This window comes from Mesoplodon bidens (genome assembly GCF_964165515.1).
Source record: "Mesoplodon bidens genome assembly, chromosome: 5".
In the NCBI taxonomy this organism is placed as follows: domain Eukaryota; kingdom Metazoa; phylum Chordata; class Mammalia; order Artiodactyla; family Ziphiidae; genus Mesoplodon; species Mesoplodon bidens.
Genome location: NC_138161.1, coordinates 107,217,007 through 107,243,333, shown reverse-complemented (window position 1 = coordinate 107,243,333; position 26,327 = coordinate 107,217,007). Strand labels below are relative to the sequence as shown.

Below are 26,327 nucleotides of genomic sequence, written 5' to 3'. Positions count from 1 at the left end.
AAAATCAGACCTTAATTAGGATTTATATTTTTATGGGTTTTTTATTTCATATTATCACATTTATTTATTCATCTGAAATTCTAAATTATTATAGTTAGCGTAGAAATTATTTTTTCCCATTACACAGATAGGAAAACAGCTTCAGATACTAAGTGACTTGCTCAGGACCCCACAGCAACTGTGGTTCAAAGCTGGGTCTCCTGATTGCACATCTAGAGCTGAACGTACCACATTAGCATCTGCCTGTCAACCAGTTAGCCTTGTGGCAGAGGCTCACACATTCTATTATTTCTCCTAATTATAAAAGTGACTCACACTTATGATAGCCAAGTCTTCCTGAGGAGGTGATCTGGAACTAAGCCCGGGAAGGTTGGTAGGGCTTAATAGATGGTAGGGGTACAGGATATTTTTTTGCAGTGAGGTTAGCTAGCTACATGCTTCTCCGACATGTCCCTTGGGGGTCAGGGGCATGGAGACAACACATTGAGAATGAATCCTTGCCTTGATTTCTGACACTACTTAGAGGAGAAGATTCTCAAATCAAAGAGAATTTAAGTCAAAGGTGCTCAAATTATAAATACATTGAATTTATTTAACCACAGTAATAATACATAATTATCAATCAGAATGCCTAATTTCCAGTTTAGTTCTTTCTTTAATACCCTACTTCCTCATTATGAGTTTTTTGGCAACTTTTCTACTTCTTAGGACTGCTTTGAAGAAGACATGTTTATATAGGCATTACCTCAAACTCCCAAGTATGTGATCTAGTCATATGTGCAAAAGATATATGTCATAGGGAGCAGGTCCATTCCCAAAGAGTTTATTGAATTGAATCCTTATCTAGAAGTCTTATCTAGACTCAAACATCAATAAATTTGTTTAGTTTAACACACAGTGCTTAGAATTTTTTGCCTGCCCCAAAAAAGAGGTTCTGAGTAAATATTGGTTTAATAAATTGGTGAAGGAACGACACTGTCAGTTGAAATTCATTGATTGTCCTTTTGAGGATAACACATAACTACTTCACCAGTCATATGATTTCTATCCCTGCCTCAATTTTTATCACCAGAAGCAGCATTTTTCTTTTTCTACTAATTTTTATGAAATAGGGCTATAAATGTGCTAGAGTAGTCTAACTTTTGCCCAAAACTGAAGTAGAGACAAAGATGGTGGTGATGTACCAGTCAGAATGGCCATCATCAAAAAATATACAAACAATAAATGCTGGAGAGGGTGTGGAGAAAAGGGAACCCTCTTGCACTGTTGGTGGGAATGTAAATTGATATAGCCACTATGGAGAACAGTATGGAGTTTCCTTAAAAAACTACAAATAGAACTACCATACGACCCAGCAATCCCACTACTGGGCATATACCCTGAGAAAACTATAATTCAAAAAGAGTCACATACCACAATGTTCATTGCAGCACTATTTACAATAGCCAGGACATGGAAGCAACTGAAGTGTCCACTGACAGATGAATGGATAAAGAAGATGTGGCACATATATACAATGGAATATTACTCAGCCATAAAAAGAACCAAAATTGAGTTATTTGGAGTGAGGTGGATAGACCTCGAGTCTGTCATACAGAGTGAAGTAAGTCAGAAAGAGAAAAATGAATATGCTAACACATATATATGGAATCTAAAAAAAAAAAAGTTTCTGAAGAACCTAGGGGCAGGACAGGAATAAAGACGCAGACGTAGAGAATGGACTTGAGGACACGGGGAGGGGGAAGGGTAAGCTGGGACGAAGTGAGAGAGTAGCATGGACATATATACACTACCAAATGGAAAGTAGATAGTTAGTGGGAAGCAGCCACATAGCACAGGGAGATCAGCTCGGTGCTTTGCGACCACCTAGAGGGATGGGCTAGGGAGGGTGGGAGGGAGACGCAAGAGGGAGGAGATATGGAGATATATGTATATGTATAGCTGGTTCACTTTGTTATAAAGCAGAAACTAACACACCATTGTAGAGCAATTATACTCCAATGAGGATGTAAAAAAAAAAAAAAAAGAATGGTGGTAATGCTGTAGAAAATAGATTGTTGCTGGCAGCTAGTACCACAGTGAGAAAGCTTTAAATATTTATGTTAGCTGCTATACAAAAATTCAAATGTGGTATACAAAGATCAGTTCGATGGTATTAGTGTGTAGGGTGTTTTTAAAAGCTGAAGACCACTTCTGGTTTGAAATACAGAAATATGCATGGCTTGATTTTTCTGTGTGTGCTGGAAAAATGACTTGTAGTATTGGGGCTCACTCGGATGAAGTATTTACTGAAGGTGGAATCTGTTTCCACATACTTTCCAGTGACATCTCATGGCCATGGGGGTTTGGCTTTTTCCTGTGGTTCTCAACCAAGCCTGAATGTGATCAGAATTTCAAAACCCAGGAAAGATAAATAGAGAGTTGTCATTCAGCAGAAAGAGAAGTCTTCCAGGACCTGATTATGACTGCTGAAAGCTTAACAATTACAGTGGCAGTTTGGTCTGAACAGTGATTCTGGAATGGGACCACAAACTTAGTGGCATCTTGCAGGCAGACACTAGATGCAGGAGGGAGAGACATAATTCATTTTTTAGCACACCTCTGTATTTTCTAATCATAATTAGCCTTTATTCATTTACATTTGGTTTACTGTTGCAGAGATGTATTGATCTGCCTCTAGAAAGAAAAAAAAGTACAGATATGTTACCAGAATGTCTTCTTTTCAAATAATTATTTCAGTATTTAAACCATTGACATTTATGCATTTACTTCAGGAATGTTTTTGACAATTTGCAAGTGTGCATTAAAAAAAATGTCAATTATCATTTCATTTTGTTCTGCAGAACCCCAGCTGAAAGGAATTGTGACAAGGTTATTCAGCCAGCAGGGATATTTCCTGCAGATGCACCCAGATGGTACCATTGACGGGACCAAGGACGAAAACAGTGACTACAGTAAGGCATATTAGCTTCTTGCAATCCAATTACAATCAAATGTATGGCCCAGTGTATCTTAGACTTAAAGCATGGCCAGGCTACCTTTGGAACTATTGAACTACTAGTAAGCTGGTGTCTTTTCCTTTATCCTTCTTGCTATGATTCCCTATAGCCAGGAGACAGTAAGGGACAGAGATTATGTACTCAATAAGAAGGTAGGAGGCTTGAAGGAGTTCTGACTTGTCAGTGGACAAGAATTTCCTCTCACCCCACTGTTTGTAGTCAGGATGATGTTAAGTATTCATAGAAGCAAGGCAGACCTTCCAGCACAAAATGGTATTTTAATCCTGGAACCAAACAGTAAACATGTTATAGTAATTCTTAGAACATCATTTCTGGAAGACCAAAGTTACTTCTCAAGGTAAACATTGAATATATACATATGTATATTACATGTTATTTTATTTTGATTGAGGACAAAATTATTGATTTAAAAAGGAAAATATATTAAAATATTATGATAACAAGATAATAAAGACTGGTAGAACTGCAATTTTGTTTATAGTTTTTTGAGATAAAATGCAAACATTAAAAGATTATTGATAATATCCTTGGAAATAATGTTTAATTTAACTATATAGGTGACAAGTTTGATAACTAAACAAATCATCAAGGTCTGAGAGAGTATATTTGCATTTCAGAAGAATTTTGATTGAAAGTTTCAGAGCCAAGAATGATCACTTTCATCATATCTTTCAGTTTCTGAATAATCTTGTACAGATACCTGGGGGGAAATATGTGTTGTTCTAAAATTATACAGGGCATAATATTGTTTCCCAAAGTTTGTCTGTATTCCCTACTAGATCTTTAGTACTAGTCACATAGTAAATGCTCATTAAATCTATATCCAATTGAGTTGTCTTCTGATGGAGGTGATTTTGTGGTTAGACTGACATTCCACCCAATTGCATAAGATAATCTAAGAAGTCTGATATTTTACAGTGAACTATCTTTTAAATTAAAAATAAAGATCTCAGGAAAGATCTACAATCCCTAGAGTGTGAAAATGCTCTTGTCCACCCCTTCTAAATTATTCTTTGTTCACTTAATGTTACACATTACAAAATATGAATTACAATATAGATCTTATTATAAAGAGTTTCATCCCATTTTCTGCCAAGTAGATGATTAGCTTATTTTGGTTTGCATTGTTGGTTTATGTTTGTGGGAATACATTCTTTAAATGATTTAAGGTTTAACTGAGTACAGAAGAATGAGGATGTTTTCCTCTCCATGTAGAATTTTCATTTATTGCATGTGAACTTGAATTCAGATTTAGTGAAGCTACAAGTATAGGTGGAAAGAATCAAGGATGTGGCTTAGCTGTGTCACCCGTACTATCTCTGGGGTATCCCTTGTTCTGGTTTCTTTTTCTATAAAATGATGTGGCTGGAGATTATAATATTAATATCCTTTGTCAGAGAGAACGATCCACCCAGCTTAAAAAAAAGATTGAAAAATTATAAATTGATGAACATAGATTCAGTCCTCAAGTGAACCAAATAGCCATAGCCACAGGATACAGCTGTTACCTAGACAGCTGTCCTGTGGATCCGTGACGTTTATCACGGGGCAGTGGCAGAGAGGAGAGGGTGAAAGCGTGGGGTCAACCAACAAAATACCTTCCTTCAATGTTTTTAGAAAAATAATTGAAAGTGCTTTCTCTGCAGATGCTGGGTCAATGGCTAATATAGATCTACAACCACATATAAATACACACACTTATACACAAATATACATAATATATATATGTATATATAGAGGCATTACGCATAACACACATACTGAGGGTGCTACATTTTGTCAGAAACTTTTAGAAACTGTCTGAATTCACAACTTTAAAATATCTTATTTTTCATTAAGACAAACTACTGCATACATTTATTGATATGTTGGTATTAAAAGGAGTTTAAATATACAAAATAATAAGACTTAGATAAATTCATCTGGATACCCAACCCCTGGCTTAAAATTTAGTTAAAAACATCAATACATTTGAAACCCTTGTGTGCTCTTTCTGGTGGAGTCCTGCTTTTCCCTTCAGTACCAGACATAACAACTATCTTGAATTTGACATTTTTTATTTCTGTGCAGTTTTATAAATACATTTTTTCATATATATATATATATATATATATATATATGCATATACTTACATCTGTCATAACATCATTTTGCATGTTTTTAAACTTTTTATAAGAGGAACATTACTATATATAACTTTTATGTATTTTTCTTTGCCAATATTATGGTTGTGAGATGCATATATGGTGATATATTTGCTTTATATTATTCATTTTCATTTTTGTAAAGTATCCCATTGCATGAACATACCCAAATATATTTATCCATTCTCTTTTTGGTGGATAATTATCATTTCTATTTTAAGTCAATTACAAATAGTGCTGCTAAAATATTTCTTGTACATGTTGAAGAGGCCTTCGCTGACCATCCTTAATAAAACTAAACATTTCACCTTGACCTATTCTGATACCCTAGTTTTTTTTTTCTAGTCATAGCTCCTATGATGACCTGATATGCATATTGTTGCAGTTTATTTGTTTATTTTTGATCTTCCTAGCAGGAGAGTGTTTCATGAGTGAAGAGATTTTGTTTTGATCTTTGATGTATCTTTATTATTTTTTTTCACATCTTTGTTGGAGTATAAATGCTTTACAATTTTGTGTTAGTTTCTGCTATACAACAAAGTAAATCAGCTATATATATACATATATCCCCATATCTCCTCCCTCTTGTGTCTCCCTCCCACCCTCCCTATCCCACCCCTCTAGTTCATCACAGAGCCTCAAGTTGATCTCCCTGTGCTATGCAGCAGCTTCCCACTAGCCATCCATTATACATTTGTGTCTCTAGAACCTAGAATGATCATTAGTACATAGTAAGCACTCAACAAAAATTGAAACGAATGAATGAATGTGTCCTTGTGCATGTGTAAATGTTTCTCTAGATCATTGGCTAAATATTCTATCCACCTAAATATTTTTAACATTTTCTGTTGAAATAATGTTAGACTTCAGAAAAATTACAAAATAATACAGGAAATTCCTGTGTACTCTTCACCCAGCTTCCCCTAATGGGTACCACTTTATGTAACAACAGTACAATTATCAAAGCCAGTAAATTAACCTTGGTACAATACTATTAATTGAGCTATAGACTTTATTTAGGTTTTGCCAGTTGTTTGACTATTGTACTTTCTTCTGATCCACCCACACATATTTTAATTAAAAATATCCCATGAAAACAAATAATTTTTATTTTTACATTTTCTGAGTGTGGATTGAGATAAAAATATCAGAGAAGGATTTAACTCTACTCATGTTTTTTTAATAGAAAATTATAAACCTCTAAGTTGTTAAAATGCCTTTTCTTTCTCTACTTTGTGTGGGCAGGAGTAAAAGCATTTGATTGTTTGGAAAAAAATATCTTGTTACTATGAGCATCTGTCAGAAGTGTGCTGTTTGGTTCAGTAGACATCATTAGGTCCAACCAACCTTACCATAGTATCTTGGATTGAATTGAAGGACACCTGTTCTTTTGTTCATGAAGAAAAGACTAATTACATGTAATTGAGTACAAAACCAAATGGGTTTGTCAGCAGCAACAGATACAAATCTCTACAAGTGTAATGATACCAAAGATGCAAAACAGTGTTGGAACACTGACACAAAAAAATACAACTGCAGTTTGGAGAGTATTAATAGGAACATTTTACATAAAATTAGAAAGGTAATTATTCTGCTCCACCAGTTTCCATAGGAGAAGATACATTTGAAGAGGTCAAACATGCTGGGGTGAAAACAATTCAGATATTATAACCAAATGCATTGTTGCCTTTTTCTCTGAACAAAAATATTAACAGCCATTTCACTGTGGCATGAGCTGCCTGACAAATGAGTACAATGGTGAAACTGAAGATATTCAAGCAGGTGCTGTACTGGTACTTGTAGAGGGTTTATGAAAAAATCCCTTCAGTGTGGGAGGGGAAGAATGTGGTGGTGGTTGAGATAGTTTCAGAACTCAGTGACTTTTAAGGTCTCCTTCAGTCTTGAGATTTATTTAAAAATTATTTTGAATAGATAAGTATATGGTACAGAACTGTAAAGGCACAAAAAAGGATATACAGTTGAAAAAGAACAAAACAGTTCTTGACAGCCAAGAGCTGGCTCGGCACTACCAGAAGGCCTAATGTGAACAGTTTCACAGGACACCAAATCAGGCAAGGCCACACTGTGACCATGATGGATCAGGACAAAAACAAGACCACTCTGTAATCATACCTGAATTCAGACAAAAACAAGAAAGTTGTCCAAACTACAAAATGATCAAATATTGCTATATCCTGGTTTGTATGGGTGGGTGCTGCTTTATCACCAGGAATAGGATGTTGCTCTGTTCTTCTTGCCTTCTAGATAAGAATTATTAAGATAGCCAATTATAGAATTACACCTGCATCCAAAGAAAATTCAACGTGGAATAAATCTGCTTTCTTTGAGCCCCCTTAAAAATCACTTAACATGAGACCAAATCCTGGAAGTCCTTTCTTACACCTTACTAAGACACCCCAGTTCTGCCATGGTGTATATTTTTCCTCCTCGCTGAGAGTCAGTGAATGCAACTTTGTTCAGCCACAGATGTGTGGATGTGTTTCTTTGACTAGAAGACATTAACATAGTCAAAAGCAATTTTCTGTCCCTCCCCTCTCTGCCACCTGGCCACATTTCTTGGTATTCTTCTGGATGCAGTCTATGCATTAACAACATACACATTATTATATATCTGTATATGTCTCTCTCTCTCTCTCTCTCTATCTTTCTAATCTTGTTCAGTACTTTCTCTTAACTTAAAATGTTGTATTTACAAGACTTTTCCATATTAGGACTTTTTTTTTTTTTTTTTTTTTTTTTTTGCGGTATGTGGGCCTCTCACTGTTGTGGCCTCTCCCGTTGCAGAGCACAGGCTCCAGATGTGCAGGCTCAGTGGCCATGGCTCACGGGCCCAGCCGCTCCGCAGCATGTGGGATCCTCCCAGACCGGGGCACGAACCCGTGTCCCCTGCATCGGCAGGCGGACTCTCAACCACTGCGCCACCAGGGAAGCCCTAGGACATATTTAAATGGGATATTTTATTTAACCTAGTTTCCTCTTGAAGGACATTTCAGTTCTTTCTAATATTTTGCTGATACACACTATTCTATAAACAATATCCTTGTACAGAAGTCATTCTGTGTGTATGCAACTATATTTAGAGGATGGATACTTAGAAGAGGAATTGTTGGGTCAAGGTTTTATGCTTTTATATTTTTGAAAGATAGCTATTTCCTCTCCATCATACTAATTTACACTTAGAGTGACTGTTTCCTTATCTTCTAGTCAACACAATGTGTTATCAGACTTTTGGTTCTTTGTTACCTAAAAACATAAACTTTAAGTTTTCTTATTATGAGTTAGGTTGAGCACTTGTTCATATAGTTTATGAGCCACCTGCACTTCTTTTCCTATAAAATGTCTGTTTATATTTGTTTCTATTAAGTGTCTGTTTTATCATTTGCAAGAAATCTATTTATATTTTAAAATTCAGCTCTCTGTTATGTGAGTTTCAAATATCTTTACTCATTTTGTTGTTTGCCTCTGAATTTTTTTGCAATGCCTTATTTTATTTAAAATACACTTTTATGCCCGCAGCTTTTCTTTCCTATTTAGAAGTGTTGTACTCATTCCAAGATTATAAAAAAAAAAAACCCTCCCATGGGCTTCCCTGATGGCACAGTGGTTGAGAGTCCGCCTGCTGTTGCAGGGGACACGGGTTCGTGCTCCGGTCTGGGAGGATCCCACATGCCGCGGAGCGGCTAGGCCCGTGAGCCATGGCTGCTGAGCCTGCGCATCCAAAGCCTGTGCTCCGTGGCGGGAGAGGCCACAACAGTGAGAAGCCCGTGTGCTGCAGAAAAAAACAAACAAACAAACAAAAAACAAAAAAAAACCCTCCCATGTTTTAGTAAGGAATTATTTCATTTTTATACTTCATATTTAATTAATCTAGAATTTTATTTCTTGACTTTTGATTCTAGACCTCTAATATTTTGTGTTCCTAACTACCAGTTATAAGTACAAATACAGTTTTTCAGATTTTATGAATGTATTAAATTTTCCATGAGTTCAGCATTAAAAATATATATTTCAACAAGGCCTGTATCTGAGTTTCAGAAATCCAATTGGAAATTTAAAAATTTAGTCATCCAGCTATGTTTTCTATACGATACCAGACATATGATGTTTTGATACCACCAATCACAAGTATATAGACACAGCCAAAGCCAAAAGAAGCTCTGTATTGCTAAATGATGAACAAAAACATGATCCAAATGGTTAGCTGGAGAAAATCATTAAGGACATAAGGGATGCTGCAAAGAATTATAAAGATGCTCTGTCTTCCTAACAAGGGGCCTTTGTTAGGTGAAAGTGATGACATGAAGTTCATCTCTTTCACCTGCTCAGACATACACATTATAGTAGTCATGGGTGAGCGAGGGCTACGCCATATCCAATTATAGAGATATTGTTTCCTTCTAGTGTCTTCTATACTTTAAGAATATATCACAGGGCTTCCCTGGTGGCGCAGTGGTTGAGAATCTGCCTGCTAATGCAGGGGACACGGGTTCGAGCCCTGGGCTGGGAGGATCCCACATGCCGCGGAGCAACTAGGCCCGTGAGCCACAACGACTGAGCCTGCGCGTCTGGAGCCTGTGCTCCGCAGCAAGAGAGGCCGCGATAGTGAGAGGCCCACGCACTGTGATGAGGAGTGGCCCCCGCTTGCCACAACTAGAGAAAGCCCTAGCACAGAAACGAAGACCCAACACAGCAAAAAAAAAAAAAAAAAAAAAAAAAAAAAGAATATATCACAATTTGTATGCGTGAAGTCGTACCTACAAGTTGTATGAAAAGAAAAAAGAAATGCATGCGTTATCCTGCTGATTTTCTTTAAGCAAGCTTATTTATATAATCTTGAGCAATACTTTGGTACATGTAATGTTGTTACCCTTACAGTGGCATGCCTTTTCAAGAGCAAAATTAATATTCAGCCTTAGCTTATGAATGCAGTTACCTCACTTGATTTTTTTTAATAAAGAAAAAATATTGCCTTTTGACTTTCATAGCTAGAAGAAAACTAATGGACACTTGTTAGAAATTTGTTTTTGTTGATTGTGTTTCAATTTTAAAGACTGTTCCTTCAAATAATATTTACGGAAAGCTTGAACAAGAACCAATTATTTCCTTGAATAGTTTGACCATTTACATATGTTCATAAGGAAATAACTCCTCAGACTTTTTTTAACCTTGGCTTTGTACCTTTTTATGTCTTATATTTCTTTTCGATCCTAAGACTTCTGCCCCCATGTGCCCCTCTGTTTAGTAAAGTAAAACATGAGCCATTTGAAATTATCCTTCTTCTTAGTTGCTCTATGACTATTTATGGGCATATTGATAGGAAGTGTACATATACATAGTGGTTAAGAATCTGATGGGAGCCACTTTACCAAGTGCATTCCTAGAAATAAGGACTGAGATTATCTTTAGGCTATTCCTGGTTCTGTGAGGTGACCAGTGCTTTGGTCTTGGGCAAGTCACATAAATTTCATCAGATTTATACAATCTCTGGTTTTACAAAATGAGAGGAACAGAGAATCTCTAAGCTTTTTATAGCCTTTCCTTTAATTCTCATATAGGAGTAAATGTATGCTCAGAAAAACTGATCGACAGATTCCATTTCCACAAATACCATTTGTTCTGAAAGGTATGTTACTGACAGGAAATCTTCAGTTGCAGATCCCTATGTGATATTTTCAAGGTGTATATAAAGATCTGGAGAGTCATACATATAAGTGATAGAGCCAGAATCGAATGCAGGCTATCTGACTTGAGGTTCTTTGCCTTGGAGTTAGTTATTTAATCTCTTCACATCTCACTTCCCTCATTTGTTAAGTAGGGATAATAATAGTACTTAGATCACAAGGTTGTTGTGTAGATTAAATGGGTGATTCATGAAAAATGCTTAAAATAATGCCGAAAACCTGGTTAAATGTTGTCAGTTTTTGTTATTATTCTCATCAGTTGGAGTAAGGGTCCTTGCTTGCAAGTAGCTTATAGACAGTGACCATTTTAACAGAAGTAGAATTCTTACTGGTGGTAGCTGTTGTTATGTGAAAGAATTTAAAAGTGCTTAAGCTAGAGGGTCTGGAGCAGTACTCTAAGTTAGTGGTTCCTAAAGTGTGCAGTCCTTGGACCACCAGCATCAGCATCATCTGAAAACTGGTTAGAAGAACACATTCTTGAGCCTCGCCCTAGACGTGCTGAATCAGATAGAACCTCAGGGCTGGGACTCAGCAGTGTGTGTTTTGACAAGCCCTCCAGATGATTCTGATGCACTGCAGGAGATATGAAGGGGCACTCTCCTCTGCACCCAAGATTTGGAGTGTTCACATTTGCTAACGAAGCAATCTCTGTCTTGGTACTGTCATACCTAGTTCTATGGGAACCTGATTCCTGATGTAATAGGGAAAGAATAGGTCTGTAGGTAGACTGAAAAGCATACTGAAATCCAGACTTTCTAGTATCTCAAACATGTGTGGAATCTGTTCTATTTTGATGTATTTCCTGGTGAGAGTCAGAGCTCAATTCTAGACAGGTTATGTGATCAAACACAGGTTTGGGGAATGATAAAAAACCGTATATAATGATATAAGTAAGTCTATACCATATAGTTTTATGTCTTGGAGCTTTTACACATGCAAATTACTTTTGTTTGGAATGACTTCACCAATCTTACCACCTGAAAAATCACTCTTACCCTTCAGAACCCTTCAAAGCTCTTATCTCCTTTGTCAGTGTGAAGCCTTCTCCAGCCATCCCCCTCAACTGCCACCCTCCCTCACACAAAACTCCACATTAATTACTCATTTCACTCTACTGTGTTTGAACCTTGTGTGTATATTTACAGTTGTGGAAGTCACATTATACTGCAATTCCTTATCTGCATTTGTGTAGATAAGGAATAATGTCCTTATTTGCCCTTCTGCCTAGGACAGCAATGGATATTTTCCAAGATCCCGTACTGGGGGGCATGCAGATATGTTTCATTTAGCTGGCACACTTCAGAAAAAAAAAAATCAGTGTATTTAAGCAGTGGATGCACCTACTTTCTCCCTCATTTTCCTCCTAGCTGCCTGTGTCCTAAAGACTCTTGAGTTTGGAATACCTGTGGTTCTCCCTCAATGTTTATGAAATAAAAACAAAACAAAGCAAAAACAAACAAAAAACTTCAAAGGAAGAATATACACCACTTAAATGTCACCAATTATAAGGCAAAGTAGCTTGGGCTGTGAGTCAGATAACCTGGTTTCTAGTCTAGGTCCTGTCCCTAATTAGCTGTATGATCTTGTTTCAGTCATGTAAGCTCTCTGTTCCTTGGATTTCTATTCTGTAAAATGAGATTTTGGAAAAGATCATCTCCAATATTGCTGACAGATCTGAAACTTATAAAGCCTATAAACTGTCAGTAATTTTTGTATTTACCTTTGAAACTTCTCTTTTAAACACATTACAAAAGAAGGGCAAAATTGTGAGAACAGATAGTGCAATAATTTTTGCATTGAATTTGAAAACAGTAGTACATTTACTCTACCTTCAAAATATATACAGAATTTGACCACTTCTCAATACCCCCACTGTCACTACCTAGTCCAGGCTATTCTCATCTTCGGACTATTACAATAGCTTCCTAACTAATCTTGTACTTGCGACTTTCCCCCTTCAGTCTAGTATCCACACAGCAGCCAGAGTGACCCAGTTAAAATAGGTCAGATAAACTGACTTATCTACTCAGTCTCTTTCACTACACACCAATAAGGGTAAAAGCCAAATTCATCCCATGACCAATAAGGCTTTACATAATCCTGCCCATTACCTCCTGGCTGTTCTCTCTCCTCTTTTTTTTTGACTAGTATCCTAGCCATTCCTTTAACACACCAATCATGCTCCTTCCTGTCCCCATCTTCCAAAATGTTCTTCCTCCAAATATCTAAATAGCCAACTCCCTCATCTTCTTCATTCCCTCACTCAAAAGTGAAACCTTTTCTCATGGAGGACTTTTCTGATTAATCTATATATTTCAATCACTGTCTTCAACACTTCGCTCTCCCTTGGCAATTTGACTTATTTTTCACTCCACTTACCATTATGTAATATACTTATTTATTTATTTTATTTAAAAAACATATTTATTTGGTTGCACCGGGTCTTAGTTGCAGCAGGCGGGCTCCTTAGTTGCAGCTCATGGGCTCCTTAGTTGTGGCATGAAAACTCTTAGTTGCAGCATGCATGTGGGATCAAGTTCCCTGACCAGGGAACGAACCTGGGCCCCCTGCATTGGGAGCACGGAGTCTCAACCACTGCACCACCAGGGAAGTCCCCTTATTTATTTTATCATCTCCCACCTCCACTAAAATGTTCCCTACATATACCAGACATTTAGCTCATTCATACTTGCTTATGTTATTTTTTCCAGTAATAATGTCATCCTCTAAAAGTAAGATCAATTGCCTTTTGTCTCTGAGAACTTTTCCTGATGTTTTTAACTGGAAATCCTGCTTTTTCCTCTGCATACACAATATATCTCAAGGTATTTTTGCACTTTAATCTGTATTGATGTATCTACTCTAACTTATAAGTTTCTTTAGGCCATTGGCCATGTCTGCTTATCTCTATGTTGGCGTGTAACAGGGCCTTAATAATGGATAGTGCCTTAATAATGGATATGGATAGCCTAATTCATAGTAACAATAGTATAATCAGATTACCATTTACATTTAAAAGCTTAATTAGAGTATAAGCTCCACAGGGCAGGGAGCTTTGTCTGCATTTTGTACTGTTGTATCCCCAACACTTGGGATAGTGCCAGGCACATACTAGGTTTTCAATATTTGTTGAATAAATGAATAAAAGTGAGTTCTCAGAATAGCCTCATCAAAAATGAATGATTTTGTCAAACAACACCTAGCTTGAAGGATTATTGCAAATTAAATCACATTTGCTTTTTATTTTTCTTTTTGAAAATAACAGTTTAAGAGACTTTAAAGGATGGATAAGGAAGTCATTTTCCATTATGAAAATAGGAGGAAAATTGAGTATGCTTAGCCTGGAAAAGTGAACTCCATAGCAATAATAGTAAAAGAAGACAGTTTTAAATAGATCTTCAAAGTGTTATGCGAATATATATTTATGGTGGTAATTACAGAGGCATCATTTTCTGAAAGTATGTAAATGGTACGTTTACCCAGAAGAGAGGGAGCCATTGCTTTTATTATTCAGCTAGGACCAGCATCTAAATTTAAGCTTATGTTTCAGGAAAAAGAAAATATACACTCAGGTGCTTTAAGGGTAAGAAAAAAGGGCAGCCAGGGGGTCTTGAAGTAGTGGAGAAGGGTATTAGAGTTGTGATGAATTAGAGATTATTAAAATCTCCCTAAAATTGCCTGATTCTGAGGCTCTGGAAAGTGAGTTGATTTGCTCAAGACAGAGTAAGGAAAATTCAGTTCTACTATATCCATAACCTGTGTTCCTTTCTCTATATAAGTTATTGCTTGAGAGATTATACTGCTTTACCTACAGTCTAAAACTTAATAGATTTTAATGAATGGAATTGGGATTTGTTATATGTGGCTGGTTCAATTAGGCATTCAGTCTATGGCCTCCAACTAAACAAGGGATAAATTATAACTTTATTCTCACGTGGACCAATATTTTCCAAAGCATACTACCTACCCTGAAGTACGAAATAACTATGTATTTACAATGAGGAATTTGAAAAACAAAACGGTCACCTATGTGCCAAGCATTATTTCTTTTTATTTATTTATTTATTTATTTATTTATTTATTTATTTATGGCTGTGTTGGGTCTTCATTGCTGTGCACGGGCTTCTCATTGCAGTGGCTTCTCTTATGGCCAAGCACGGTCTCTAGGCATGTGGGCTTCAGTAGTTGTGGCACACTGGCTCAGTAGTTGTGGCTCACCAGCTCTAGAGCACAGGATCAGTAGTTGTGGCACATGGGCTTAGTTGCTGTACGGCATGTGGGATCTTCACGGACCAGGGCTTGAACCCGTGTCCCCTGCGTTGGCAGACGGATTCTTAACCACTGAGCCACCAGGGAAGCCCCAAGCATTATTTCTTAATGTATGAGTTTGGGCCACATTAGGTAATAATAGGTAATGTTTACTGAGTACTTGCTAAAGTGTCTAGTACAAGTATGAACATTTTATAAAATTTACTTGTTTAAGTATTATAACCATCCTATAAAGGGGATACTGTAATAATTCCTACTTTGAAGATGAGTAAACTGAGGCATAGGAAGTTTGAATAATTAATCCATGGTCACACTGATATTAAAAGGTAGACCCAGGATTTGAGCTCAGTGAGTTTAGTTCCAGAGTTAATGCCTTTACCATTTTATGCTGAATACCTAATTTATCTTTCCTTATTAATATTTCCTAGTGCATTAAAAATCATACCACTGCATTCTTCTCACAACACTTTAAAAAAGTATTATGAAGGGGATATGACTTACTTATAAAATATTATGGTGGTTTTCAGGTTAAACATTGAACTTGAGAGGATTTTTCTTCAATATGTTCAATGTATTTCAACTATAAATTAAAACATTTTTTGAAATAGTAAACCATTATACAATATTTTTTTTTTTTTTTTGCGGTACGCGGGCTTTTATACAATAATTTTAAAGATCTTAAATAATCTGGTTGCCTTTTAAATATATCTGACTTGGGAAGTTTGAGGTGTGTAGGCTGTGTGTGTTTGTATATATATTTCCATGTATTATTCAGTATCCTAGATAGATAGAGTGGTACTGAGTAGGCATCCTGCCAGGATCTAGTGAAGTTGCACTTAGTACATCTGCTTTCCCTGACACTGAGACAGAATGTGGAGCACACACCCATGTCAAAATATGTCTGTATAACATTACTAAGCCCACTCCATAGTATTATAATTGAATTTTTAAAAATGTCCTAAAGAAAGCCTCTCTTTGCTTCCTCTTACTTAGATATTGGCAGAGACATCATTTTTATTGTTGCTTTTGTATGTTCCAGGGATCCGTCCTGTTATGTGAGGAAGCAGTGTGGTGTTGTGGATAGTCCATAGGATTTTAGAGACAGACAGTTATGGATATTAATATGCATAGGATTTTAGAGACAGACAGTTGTGGATATTAATATGCATTTCTCCATTTAACAGCTGCATAAACTTGGGCAATTTGCTTAGCACTTTGAAACCATAGCTTGTCATCTGAAAAATGGGAATTATATGTAAAGACTTCAAGTATATAATATCAAATTTACCCTCTTGAAAGGAAGTGTTTTGGAAAGTCTAGAGAGGAGAAATCTATGCTACCTGAAGTATGATCCAGAGTAATTTCAGGGAAAATGTAGAACTTGAGTAGAGCTTTGAGGAACTGTGTAACAGCCTTTTTGGAACCTCATCTACAGTTTCAGTGCTCATCTAGCTCCTGGACCCAGCCTTCCCATCTTTGGGGGAATTTGATCAAAATCTAATTTAAATAGGATTAAACCCCACTGTACTTGGAATTTCCCTCAGGGGTGGGGGCAGTGGAATGAATCCAGTTACATATCTGTCCTTAGTCCTTGGATTCTTCTGATAATCTGAGGAGGGAAAGTCCTATTAAGATGCAAGGGAAGACAGTCCACCTCCCACCTATATCCAAGTCCTCTAGAACAGTGACTCCAAAATTTTTGCACATTAGAATCACCTCGATACCTTTTAAAAAACTTGAGGCCCAGATCAATAAAGTCAGAATCTCTGAGGATGGAACCCAGGCATCAGTATTCATTTAAAATCACACAGATGATTTCAAAGTGCAGTCAAGTGTAAGAACAGTGATTTCTTCTAGAAAATTGCTCCTTATACTTTAGTCTGCATTAGAATCACCTGGAGGAATTGTTGAACTACTGATCTGGGGGCCTTAACCCCAGAATGTGTGATTCAATAGGTCTGGAAGAAGGGCCAGAGTGTTTGTGTTTCTAACATGTTCACAAGACCACACTTTGAGAACCATTCTCTAGAACAGTACTTCTCAAACCTCAAGTGCATAGTGATCATCTAGGGATCTTTTTGAACCACAAATTTTGATTAAGTGGGTCTTGGATGGGACCTGAGATTCTGCCTTTCTGATAGGCTGCAGGAGATGCCAATACTGGCCACACCTACCTTTGGTCTATGGACTGGTAAGATTTGCTATGCAATGGCATCACTGGGAGCTTGTTAGAACCACTTCAGACCTATTGAATATGAAATTGCTTTTTAACAATGCTGCATGTTGGAATCATCTGAAGTGGTTAAAAAAATACTGGTGCCTAAGTTTAATTCTGAAGACTTCTATTCAATTTGCATGGGTATGGCCAGGGCATCAGAATTTTTAAAAAAGAAAAACAAACTCCTCTGAAGGTTGTAATATGCAGCAAAAATCTTTGAGACAGAGTTATACAATAAGATACTTGTTTTAAATAAAGTGCAAATCATTGCTGTCCTGGTATGGAACATTCCATGATATTTTATTGTAAAAGGAGGCCCTCAAGGTGGAGATGACAAATAAATGGGCCCTCCTGGGTCTACAACAGATGTCAGTAAATTCTCACAACATTTCTTGTGGCCGAGCCTCAAACGACTTCTTAAGACATAGCTTCAGGCAGCTACAAACAAATGACTGGTGTTTCATGGGCGCCTGCCATGCGCATGCCTCATCTTCATTAACTCCAACATACTGAGGACCAACTGGGTTCTAGTTACTGGGTTACAAAGAAGACTGCAGTACAATTTCTGCTTTCTAGCTGCTCTCAGGATAGTAGACGAGGTTGAATGTGTATGTAAAACAAAATTTAATAATGCAAGGTAGCACTGGTACTGCCAAGTGATTAGAAAATCACCAGATTCTGGAGATGGGAGCAATCCCCAAAAGCCATAGTGCTCAGAGAAGGTGGATTTTAAACTGAATCTTGAAGAATAGGAACAAAATATGTAAGCTAAGATTAGGAGAACTGAATTTCAGATAAGGAGGCACAAAATCACCTAGTGGAGAAAGTTCCTGCCATGTTGGGGAAAAATGAGCTAATTTGGATGAAACAAAGAGATTACGTGGAAGTGTCAAAAGGACCATATTTTAGAGTACCTTAACTGACACATAGGGGAGTTTAAAGTTTACATTTTAGGATGTGGGGGACCAATGAAAGTTACTGAACATTGCAATAGAGTAATAGGTGAAATGTGGTGGGATTATAGTAGTGATGGGCTAAAAGAGAGATTTTAAGGTAGAGAAGAGTAATGACAGAATCATCATCTTATTTTTCAAATTTTTTCCTCTATTTCTAAAAATATCTTAGCACATTTGTTTCTATAGATCCACTTAATATTTTTGGAATGAATATACATATACTGCATATATATATATATTCATTGGGATCAATAAATATAACATTTGAGTGTCAATGACAATGTAAATTGAGTGGAATCATGAATATTTCCTTTGTGGCTTTTTCACTGGCTTTCCACACTTTAAATATATAATTGCTCAGCAACATTATGTGCATAAATTTTCAAAAGTGCTTTCTTGTTTTGGTAATTAGTGATAATGAAATGTAAAGCTTTGGTTGAACATACCTAAACCATCTCAAGCAAGTTAACTTGTGTTGTCTGTGTGTAATTTTGACTAAAAACTAAAGGTTTTATATTTTCTGGGTGGGGCATTTCTGCTTGGCTGCAAAAATTCTTTTAAGGCTTCCATATTTATTTATTATAGTTTCATTTTTTTCTTACTTTCTTTACAACTATTTAGGTTGTGGTTACTAGAAGTGCTCTTATATTTCTTAAGAGCAACAATATTATATAGCCTTACAGCCCTCAGCACCTAAGTGTACCTTCCTTGGCTGACTTCATGACTCTGGCAAAACCACATTTTTGAGCTGAACTCAGTGCCCCCATATGTAAAGATGGAGGCAGAGTACACGTGTGGAGTTATTTTTTTCTATTTTAGACTTTCATCATCATGATGGCAGGTACCGTGCCTGTCTTTTACACCACTGCAGTGCCTGGAATACAGGTGATGAGTTCATGAATAAACCTAATAGGCCATAGTGTCAGTTTTGGCAACATAGTGTTTGATGGAAGATTTGTAGAAGATACAAATCTAAAATCTTCAAAACATGCAGAGATTTCTTGGAGGATGTTTTTGCCCATTGATCTTATGGAGTAACACCTGTGCTGTTCACTGAATTCTTCAAATGGAATGTGAGATGAGTCTTCTGTATAAGACAAATAGGCTGCAGCAGATGAGTGATGACAGGTATTTGCTTTCATTATCAATATTGACATGCTTCATTTTTCACCTTAATGAAAAAATAATCACATTGAATTGACTTGTTAATTATGCAAGTTTTTGAACATCTTTGAAGTAACACAGGAAAGGTTATACGATAATATCAGAATTAAAAGCCAGTGGTGGCATCTCTACCAAAGCTAAGGCAAATATTTCTACTAGCTCCTGTCAAAGAAAGGGATCATCCTTTTGCTCATTTTCACTAAGTTGAAAATCCACAATGTTTGCTATCAGCCAATGCTTGGAAGAAAAAAATTAAGTCTCTAAGCCCCAAACTACTAATCAGTTCCATAAGTCAGTAAGTTCAGTGGGCAAAATAAGTCAGACAGTTGAATTATTGGACCAACTGTTTACAAAATAAGGCACGCTGACTGAAAGCACTGAGTCAACATAGGCTAAAGTATGTCAATTTTTACATTTTATTTAAAATATATAGTTATTTTAGCTTACTGGATCTTACATATATAAAATGAAATACATTTTTTTTCTCCCATGACATTTTAAGAAATTTAAGTTAAATTATGAGATAGTGATGACCCAGGCATCCACGACCCTTGCCCCTATTATGAAAGCTCTAGATTTGGAGGTTTAATAACAACGCCATTACCAATACCAATATACCTTGTATTTAACTTTTATAGTTTAATAACAAGTTTTTAAGAAAATTATTATCTTAATTGATTTGCATAGTAAGTCAGTGAAACATTCAGAGCAGACATGAAGGCTCAGGGAGGTTACATTACTTCGAATCATCAAGGTCATAAAGCTGTCATGTTAGAACTAGGGTTCGTGAACTAGATCTGTGCCTTTTGGACTGAAGTTTAGTCCTCACCTTGGTCTTGTTTTCTTGACTTAAAGCTAAAGAAGTAGGGACAATTACATCTTTCCCTTAATTTCTGTAAGAAATGCTGTTTTCAAGGTTAAATTTGATGATCACAATTATTTTAGCTTCTACAGTGCAATGCACTCTGGATGAAAAAGAAACATAATTTCATACTTTTGAAGAATTCCTACTTTGCAGGGAGACTCAGGCAAAGGCATAAATATGAAAAAGCAATGTGATAAGTACTGTGTATGGAATGCTGTGGAATTAGGATGGGTGAATAATTAAGTTGTCTGATGAGTACTCCATTGTACCATAATTTAAGTAACTGCTTTTGTGTTGGAGGATTTAAGAGCTCAGACTATCTCCTAGTTTGCTGACTATTCAATAATAACATTTTCCTATTGAAAATGGAGAGGGGAGGAGAATTGACCTTATTAAATGATAAATAAATGCCAGAAATAAATATTAATTTCATGACTAGTGGAAAACCAGTTGAGTGACCTTCAAAAATTATCATAAATATTATAATTGCATGTGTTATTGTAAGAGACTATAGGATTATAGGTGAAAATAACCTGGTACCAACTTAATTTTAGGTTAAGATTTTGTAGGATATGATATTACTTACACTCTAACAAAACATCTTTATTGAGAACATTTTGAAGTGTGGGAAATGGTATGAATTTTCAAGACAATCTGATATTGAGAATGCACAGATTATAAACCCAAATATCTCTGTTCTATCTCAGTATCTTCCACTATAAATTTATTTGGGTTTTTAATGGGTCATAAAATGCGTCTTTTTCTCTGCACGTTCTGCAAATTCAACCCAGAATTTCAAAATACAAGTGTACTCTTTTATATCTGTGCATTTTTACAAACAATAAGAATCTATCTTTAGAAGTTACTTGAGAGGATACTGGATTTACCTGTTGTAAAGGAGAATTTGTAATGAACTTTTCTCTCCCTCCCTCACTATTTCTCTTCCTCTTCTCTTTCTTCTTTACATCTTCTTTGTTTGTAACATTAAGTGCTTTCTGATATGTTTTGGATTGTTACTTTTTTGTCACTGGGATAAATTGTGTGCATAATAGGCAGATCAAAATTAAGTTGAATAAGAACATGGCACTTTTATTTCACTTAGCAGACAGACAAATACTGTATGATATCACTTATGTGTGGAATGTAAAAAATAAACTAGTGAATATAACAACAACAACAAAAGAAGCAGACTCACAGATATAGAGAACAAACTAGTGGTTACTAGTGGGGAGATAGAAGGGGGGAGAGGCAAGATAGGGGTAGGGGATTAAGAGGTAAAAACTACTAAGTATAAAATAAATCAGCTACAAGGAAGTATTGCATAATACAAGGAACGTAGCCAGTATTTTGTAGTAACTATAAATGGAGTATAAACTTTAAAAATTGTGAATCACTATGTTGTATACCTATAGCTTACATAATACTGTACATCAACATAAAAATGAAAAGTAAAGGACCTAGCTCACAGAGGTGTTCCAAAAATTAAAAATTAAAAAAGAAAATGACCTAGCCCACAGAGTTGTTCCAAAAAAATAAAACATAGCATTTCTTACAAAGTACTTTTTTCTAGTCCAATATAATTTTATGAGATGTCCAGTATCTTGGTTGTAATAGATTCCCCAAAATCTTCCCTTCCTCTTCATTTTCTCAAAAAGTTGCATCACCCTACACATGCACACACACACCAGCCCTATGCATCCTATTCTCCTTCCCTCTCAAACTTTGTATCATGCAGGTTTTCTGGCTTTCCCTTTAGATTCCATATTTAAATACATTTCATATGTGGTAAATATTATCTTTGATTTTTTTTACATGCTTAAGTATGGAAATATGATCTAGAAAAGCTATGAATAAGCAAGCTTAAAGAGAAACCACTGCTGAATCATTTATTTATTTGGCAATTATTGAATAGTAGCTTCTAAGACCAAGATGCTTCTAAGACCTCATTGCTAGGCAATGAGGATAATAAAAGTTTCCTGTGCCATCAACTTGCCCACAGAGTAGTGGGAGCCTCAGGGAGATTTACAGATGAAGGTGTATTCCTCAGGGACCATATCTGTTGAATATGTCACTGTTTTCCTAGCATAAGCATGCCATGTGACCTATACTAAGAGCTCAGTAAATATTTATGGAAAAAATAAATGACTTTTGAATAGAGATATTTACAAGGAGTTGTATGAGAGTTGTGCTAAGGCCATGGAAACTTACTCCAAAGTTTTGGATGGCACTTTTCATTCCCTTCTTTTTTTACTTTGTACCCACACTGCCCTCAAATTAGGGCTTTTTATATCCTGAAATAAAGCCAATTAGTCAATTTAGTTTATTTATTTATTTTGTAAAATTTATTTATTTATTTATTTTTGGCTGTGTTGGGTCTTCATTGCTGTGCATGGGCTTTCTCTAGTTGCGGTGAGCGGGGGCTACTTGGCTACTCTTCGTTGCGGTGCACAGGCTTCTCATTGTGGTGGCCTCTCTTGTTGTGGAGAAAAGGCTCTAGGCTCGTGGGTTTCAGTAGCTGTGGCATGTGGGCTCAGTAGTTGTAGCTCACAGGCTCTAGAGTGCAGGCTCAGTAGTTGCGGTGCACGGGCTTAGTTGTTCCGCGGCATGTGGGATCCTCCTGGACCAGGGATCGAACCAATGTCCCCTGCATTAGCAGGCGGACTCCCAACCACTGCACCACCAGGGAAGTCCCTAGTTTATTTTTAAAATGACATTTTACATGTCAAAATGCCTACCATGATGCCTGAAAAAAAAAAGTAGTCATCGAAGGAGTATAATCTCTTCAGTTTTTCCTTTCTTATTAGTTACTTTTCTTTCATTCTCTTCTTCCATTTAAATTTCAACCTGAGACTGACAAGTTTTGTAGGTCCTAAAACTTATACAATTTTGGGCATCCCCTTTGAAAAAATAAAATAAATATATCACAGTGAAATGAAATTTAGGTACAAAAATGAGTAGAGTGAGAAAATAAATCATAAAAGATTAAATATTAAAGAGATGAAACCTATCACAAAGACTATAAAATCCAGGGAAGTAATAAAATATTTTAATTAATTACTTGATGTGTACAAGTCTATACATTTCTTTCCCATTATTTTGTTTGTATAACCCTTGAACATCTTTTCATATTTTATAATACATTATCTGTAGAAAAATAATTCAGTCCTTCCTGTAGCATGAGTAATCAACATTAGCCTTTTATTATTATTATTTTTTTAATTTATAAAAGTTTACTTAGCTTCACAGCTCATAATCATTTCAGGTACCTATTGAGGATTGTTATCAAATTTAAAAATTTTTTGTTATAAGATTTCAGGAAATTTCAAATCCACCACTCAGGTCCCCCAGTGAATAACTTGCTATTCATTTTATATATTACTATAATAATGCTATGTACTCAACAATCACATAGCCCCATTTGCATGTATCAGCAAGTATTTATGTCTCATGTGTCTGGGGTGGTTGGCTAAGCAACTCTACTGATCTTGTCTGGCTTACATATCTAGGGGTCAGCTATCAAGCAATTAATCTAGAATGGTGTTGGATGGATTACCGAGGCCACTCTGTTGTTCTCTAGGTGTCTTACATCCTTTTCCTGGGACCTGTGGGTTAGTCTGTACATGTTCTTCTCAATGCCGTGGCAGAGGGGGAAAGCATAAACAAGCCAACCTGAGCTCTTTTTCAAGATTCTGCTTGCATTGGCTGACATCCTATTGGCCAAAACAAGTCACATGCCTCAGCCCAGTATCAAGGGGTAGGGCAGAATATCCTTTCAGAGAATTGCAAATTTATATGGCAAAGCACAGATACAGGGAGAAGTGGAGAACTGGGTGTATCAATGCAATTCATCTACCATTTCCTTCATTACTTTAAAAAAAAAAAAAGCAGCCTTACTGAAGTATAACTGACATACCAAAAATACCTGAATGTTTAATGTATGCAATTTGATGAGTTTGGACATATGCATACACCCATGAAATCCCCTTTGCTTTTTTATTTTTTAAATAAGAACACTTAACATGAGATTTACTCTCTTAACAAATTTTTAAGTGGACAATATAATATTAGTAACTGTAGGTAATATGTTGTACAACAGATCTCTAGAATTTATTCTTCTTGAATAACTGAAACTTTATACCCATTTAACAACAATTATCCATTTCTTCCTCCCTCTAGCTCCTGACAACCACCATTCTGCTGTCTGCTTTCATGAGTTTGATTATTTTATTTCCTCATATAATGGGGATAATGCAGTACTTGTTTTTCTGGGACAGGCTTTTTTCACTTAGCAAAGTATCCTGCAGGTTCAGCCATGTTGTTACATATGACAGGATTTTTTTCTTTTTAAATGCTAACATTCCATTATAAGTATATACCATATTTTCTTTATCCACCCATCCATCCATGGACATTTAAGTTGTTGCCATATTTTGGCTATTGTGAATAATGCTGCAGTGAACATAAGAGGACAGATATAGTCTCGAGATCCTGATTTCAGTTCTTTGGGATATATGTCAGGAGTGGGTTTGCTAGATCATATGGTGGTTCTATATGTAATTTTTTGAGGACCCACCATGCTGTTTTCCATAATAGCTTCACCATTTTACATTCCTACCAATAGTGCACAAAGTATCCAATTTATCTTCATCCTTATTAACATTTGGTATCTTTTTTTAATAGTGGCCTTTCTAACAGGTATCAGGCAATATCTCATTGTAGTTTTGATTTGCATTTCCCTGAAGATTAGTGATGTTGAGCATTTTTCATGTACTTACTCATGATTTGTATATCATCTTTGGAGAAATGTCTATTCAAGTCTTTTTGCCCTTTTAAATTGGGTTATCTGTGGGTTTTGCTACTGAGTTGTATATTTAGGATATTAACTCCTTATCAGATGTATGGTTTGCAGATATTTCCTCCTATTCTTTAGGTTGCCTTTTCATGCTGTTGATTGTTTCCTTTGTTGTGCAGAAGCTTTAAGTTTGATGTAGTCCTACTTGTTTATTTTTGCTTGTGTTGCCTATGCTTCTGGTGTCATATCCAAGAAATCACTCCCAAGATCAATGTCAAGAAGGTTTTCCTCTATTTTTTTTCCTACGAGTTTTACAGTTTCAGGTTTATGTTTAGATCTACAATCCATTTTGAGTTGATTTTTGAGTATGATATAAAATAAGGGTCCAATTTCATTCTTTTGGATGTGGATATCCAGTTTTCCTAACAGCATTTGTTGAATAATCTATTATTTCCCTTTATAACCTTTTTTCTTAACTTTTTCCATGTGGTTCAGTGATTGAGTTTGTCACGGACCTCAACAGCACCAATTCCGTTATTTCATTTTTAAATATGAGTCAGATTTACGTAAGATTTAGAATGAAATACTCGTTTTGGAAAGAACAAGATTGAGAAGATGCTTGAATGTCAGATTAGATGCTTGGATTCTTATTTGGCTTATAATTGTAGTCTTTATTCACCAATGTTTACTGGGATCCTGAATCCTGAATATAAGCAGAATATGTACTACTATGCTGCTTATTCTCTCTCTTAATCTCTCTCTGTTTCTGTCTCTGTCTCTCTCTTTCTTTCTTCCTCCCCAGCTTTCTCCTTTTCTCCAAGTTATACAAGTGTGGTTGAGGTGTGATCCTTATCTTGGAGAGCTTATAAACTAGTTGTGATTGGGAAAGAAGAAATATTTTTAAGGAAAATTAAAAATTGTGATAAATACAGTGTAAATCTAGGACTAGGGGAGCTGAGAAGTGAGAGAAGGCACTTGGTATTTGGTGTATCATTCAAGCATGGGAGGGGTTTCAGCATGAAGATACAGGGAGAGTGACATTGCAAGCAGAGGCAGTGAAGTAAGCAAAAACATAAAGTTAAAAGGTAGGAAGAAGAAGATCAAATTACTAGAGGCAGTAAATAAATATATTACAGTGAGTAGTGCAATGGAGCAGAAATGTATGCTGTGACTATATGTACATAACCTTGAATATTG

The 26,327-nt window shown here is 36.1% G+C and overlaps 1 protein-coding gene across 2 annotated transcripts in view; it reads left to right on the top strand.

The window, feature by feature from the left end:
• Positions 1-26,327, top strand: part of FGF12 (fibroblast growth factor 12) — a gene marked incomplete at its 5' end in the record, with an annotated part of 580,388 nt that overhangs the window by 373,781 nt on the left and 180,280 nt on the right. For both annotated transcript variants that reach the window (XM_081234407.1, XM_081234406.1), the window contains one exon: positions 2,844-2,954. In XM_081234407.1, coding sequence (XP_081090533.1) covers positions 2,844-2,954 — 111 coding nt within the window. The remainder of the gene's footprint in view (positions 1-2,843; positions 2,955-26,327) is intronic.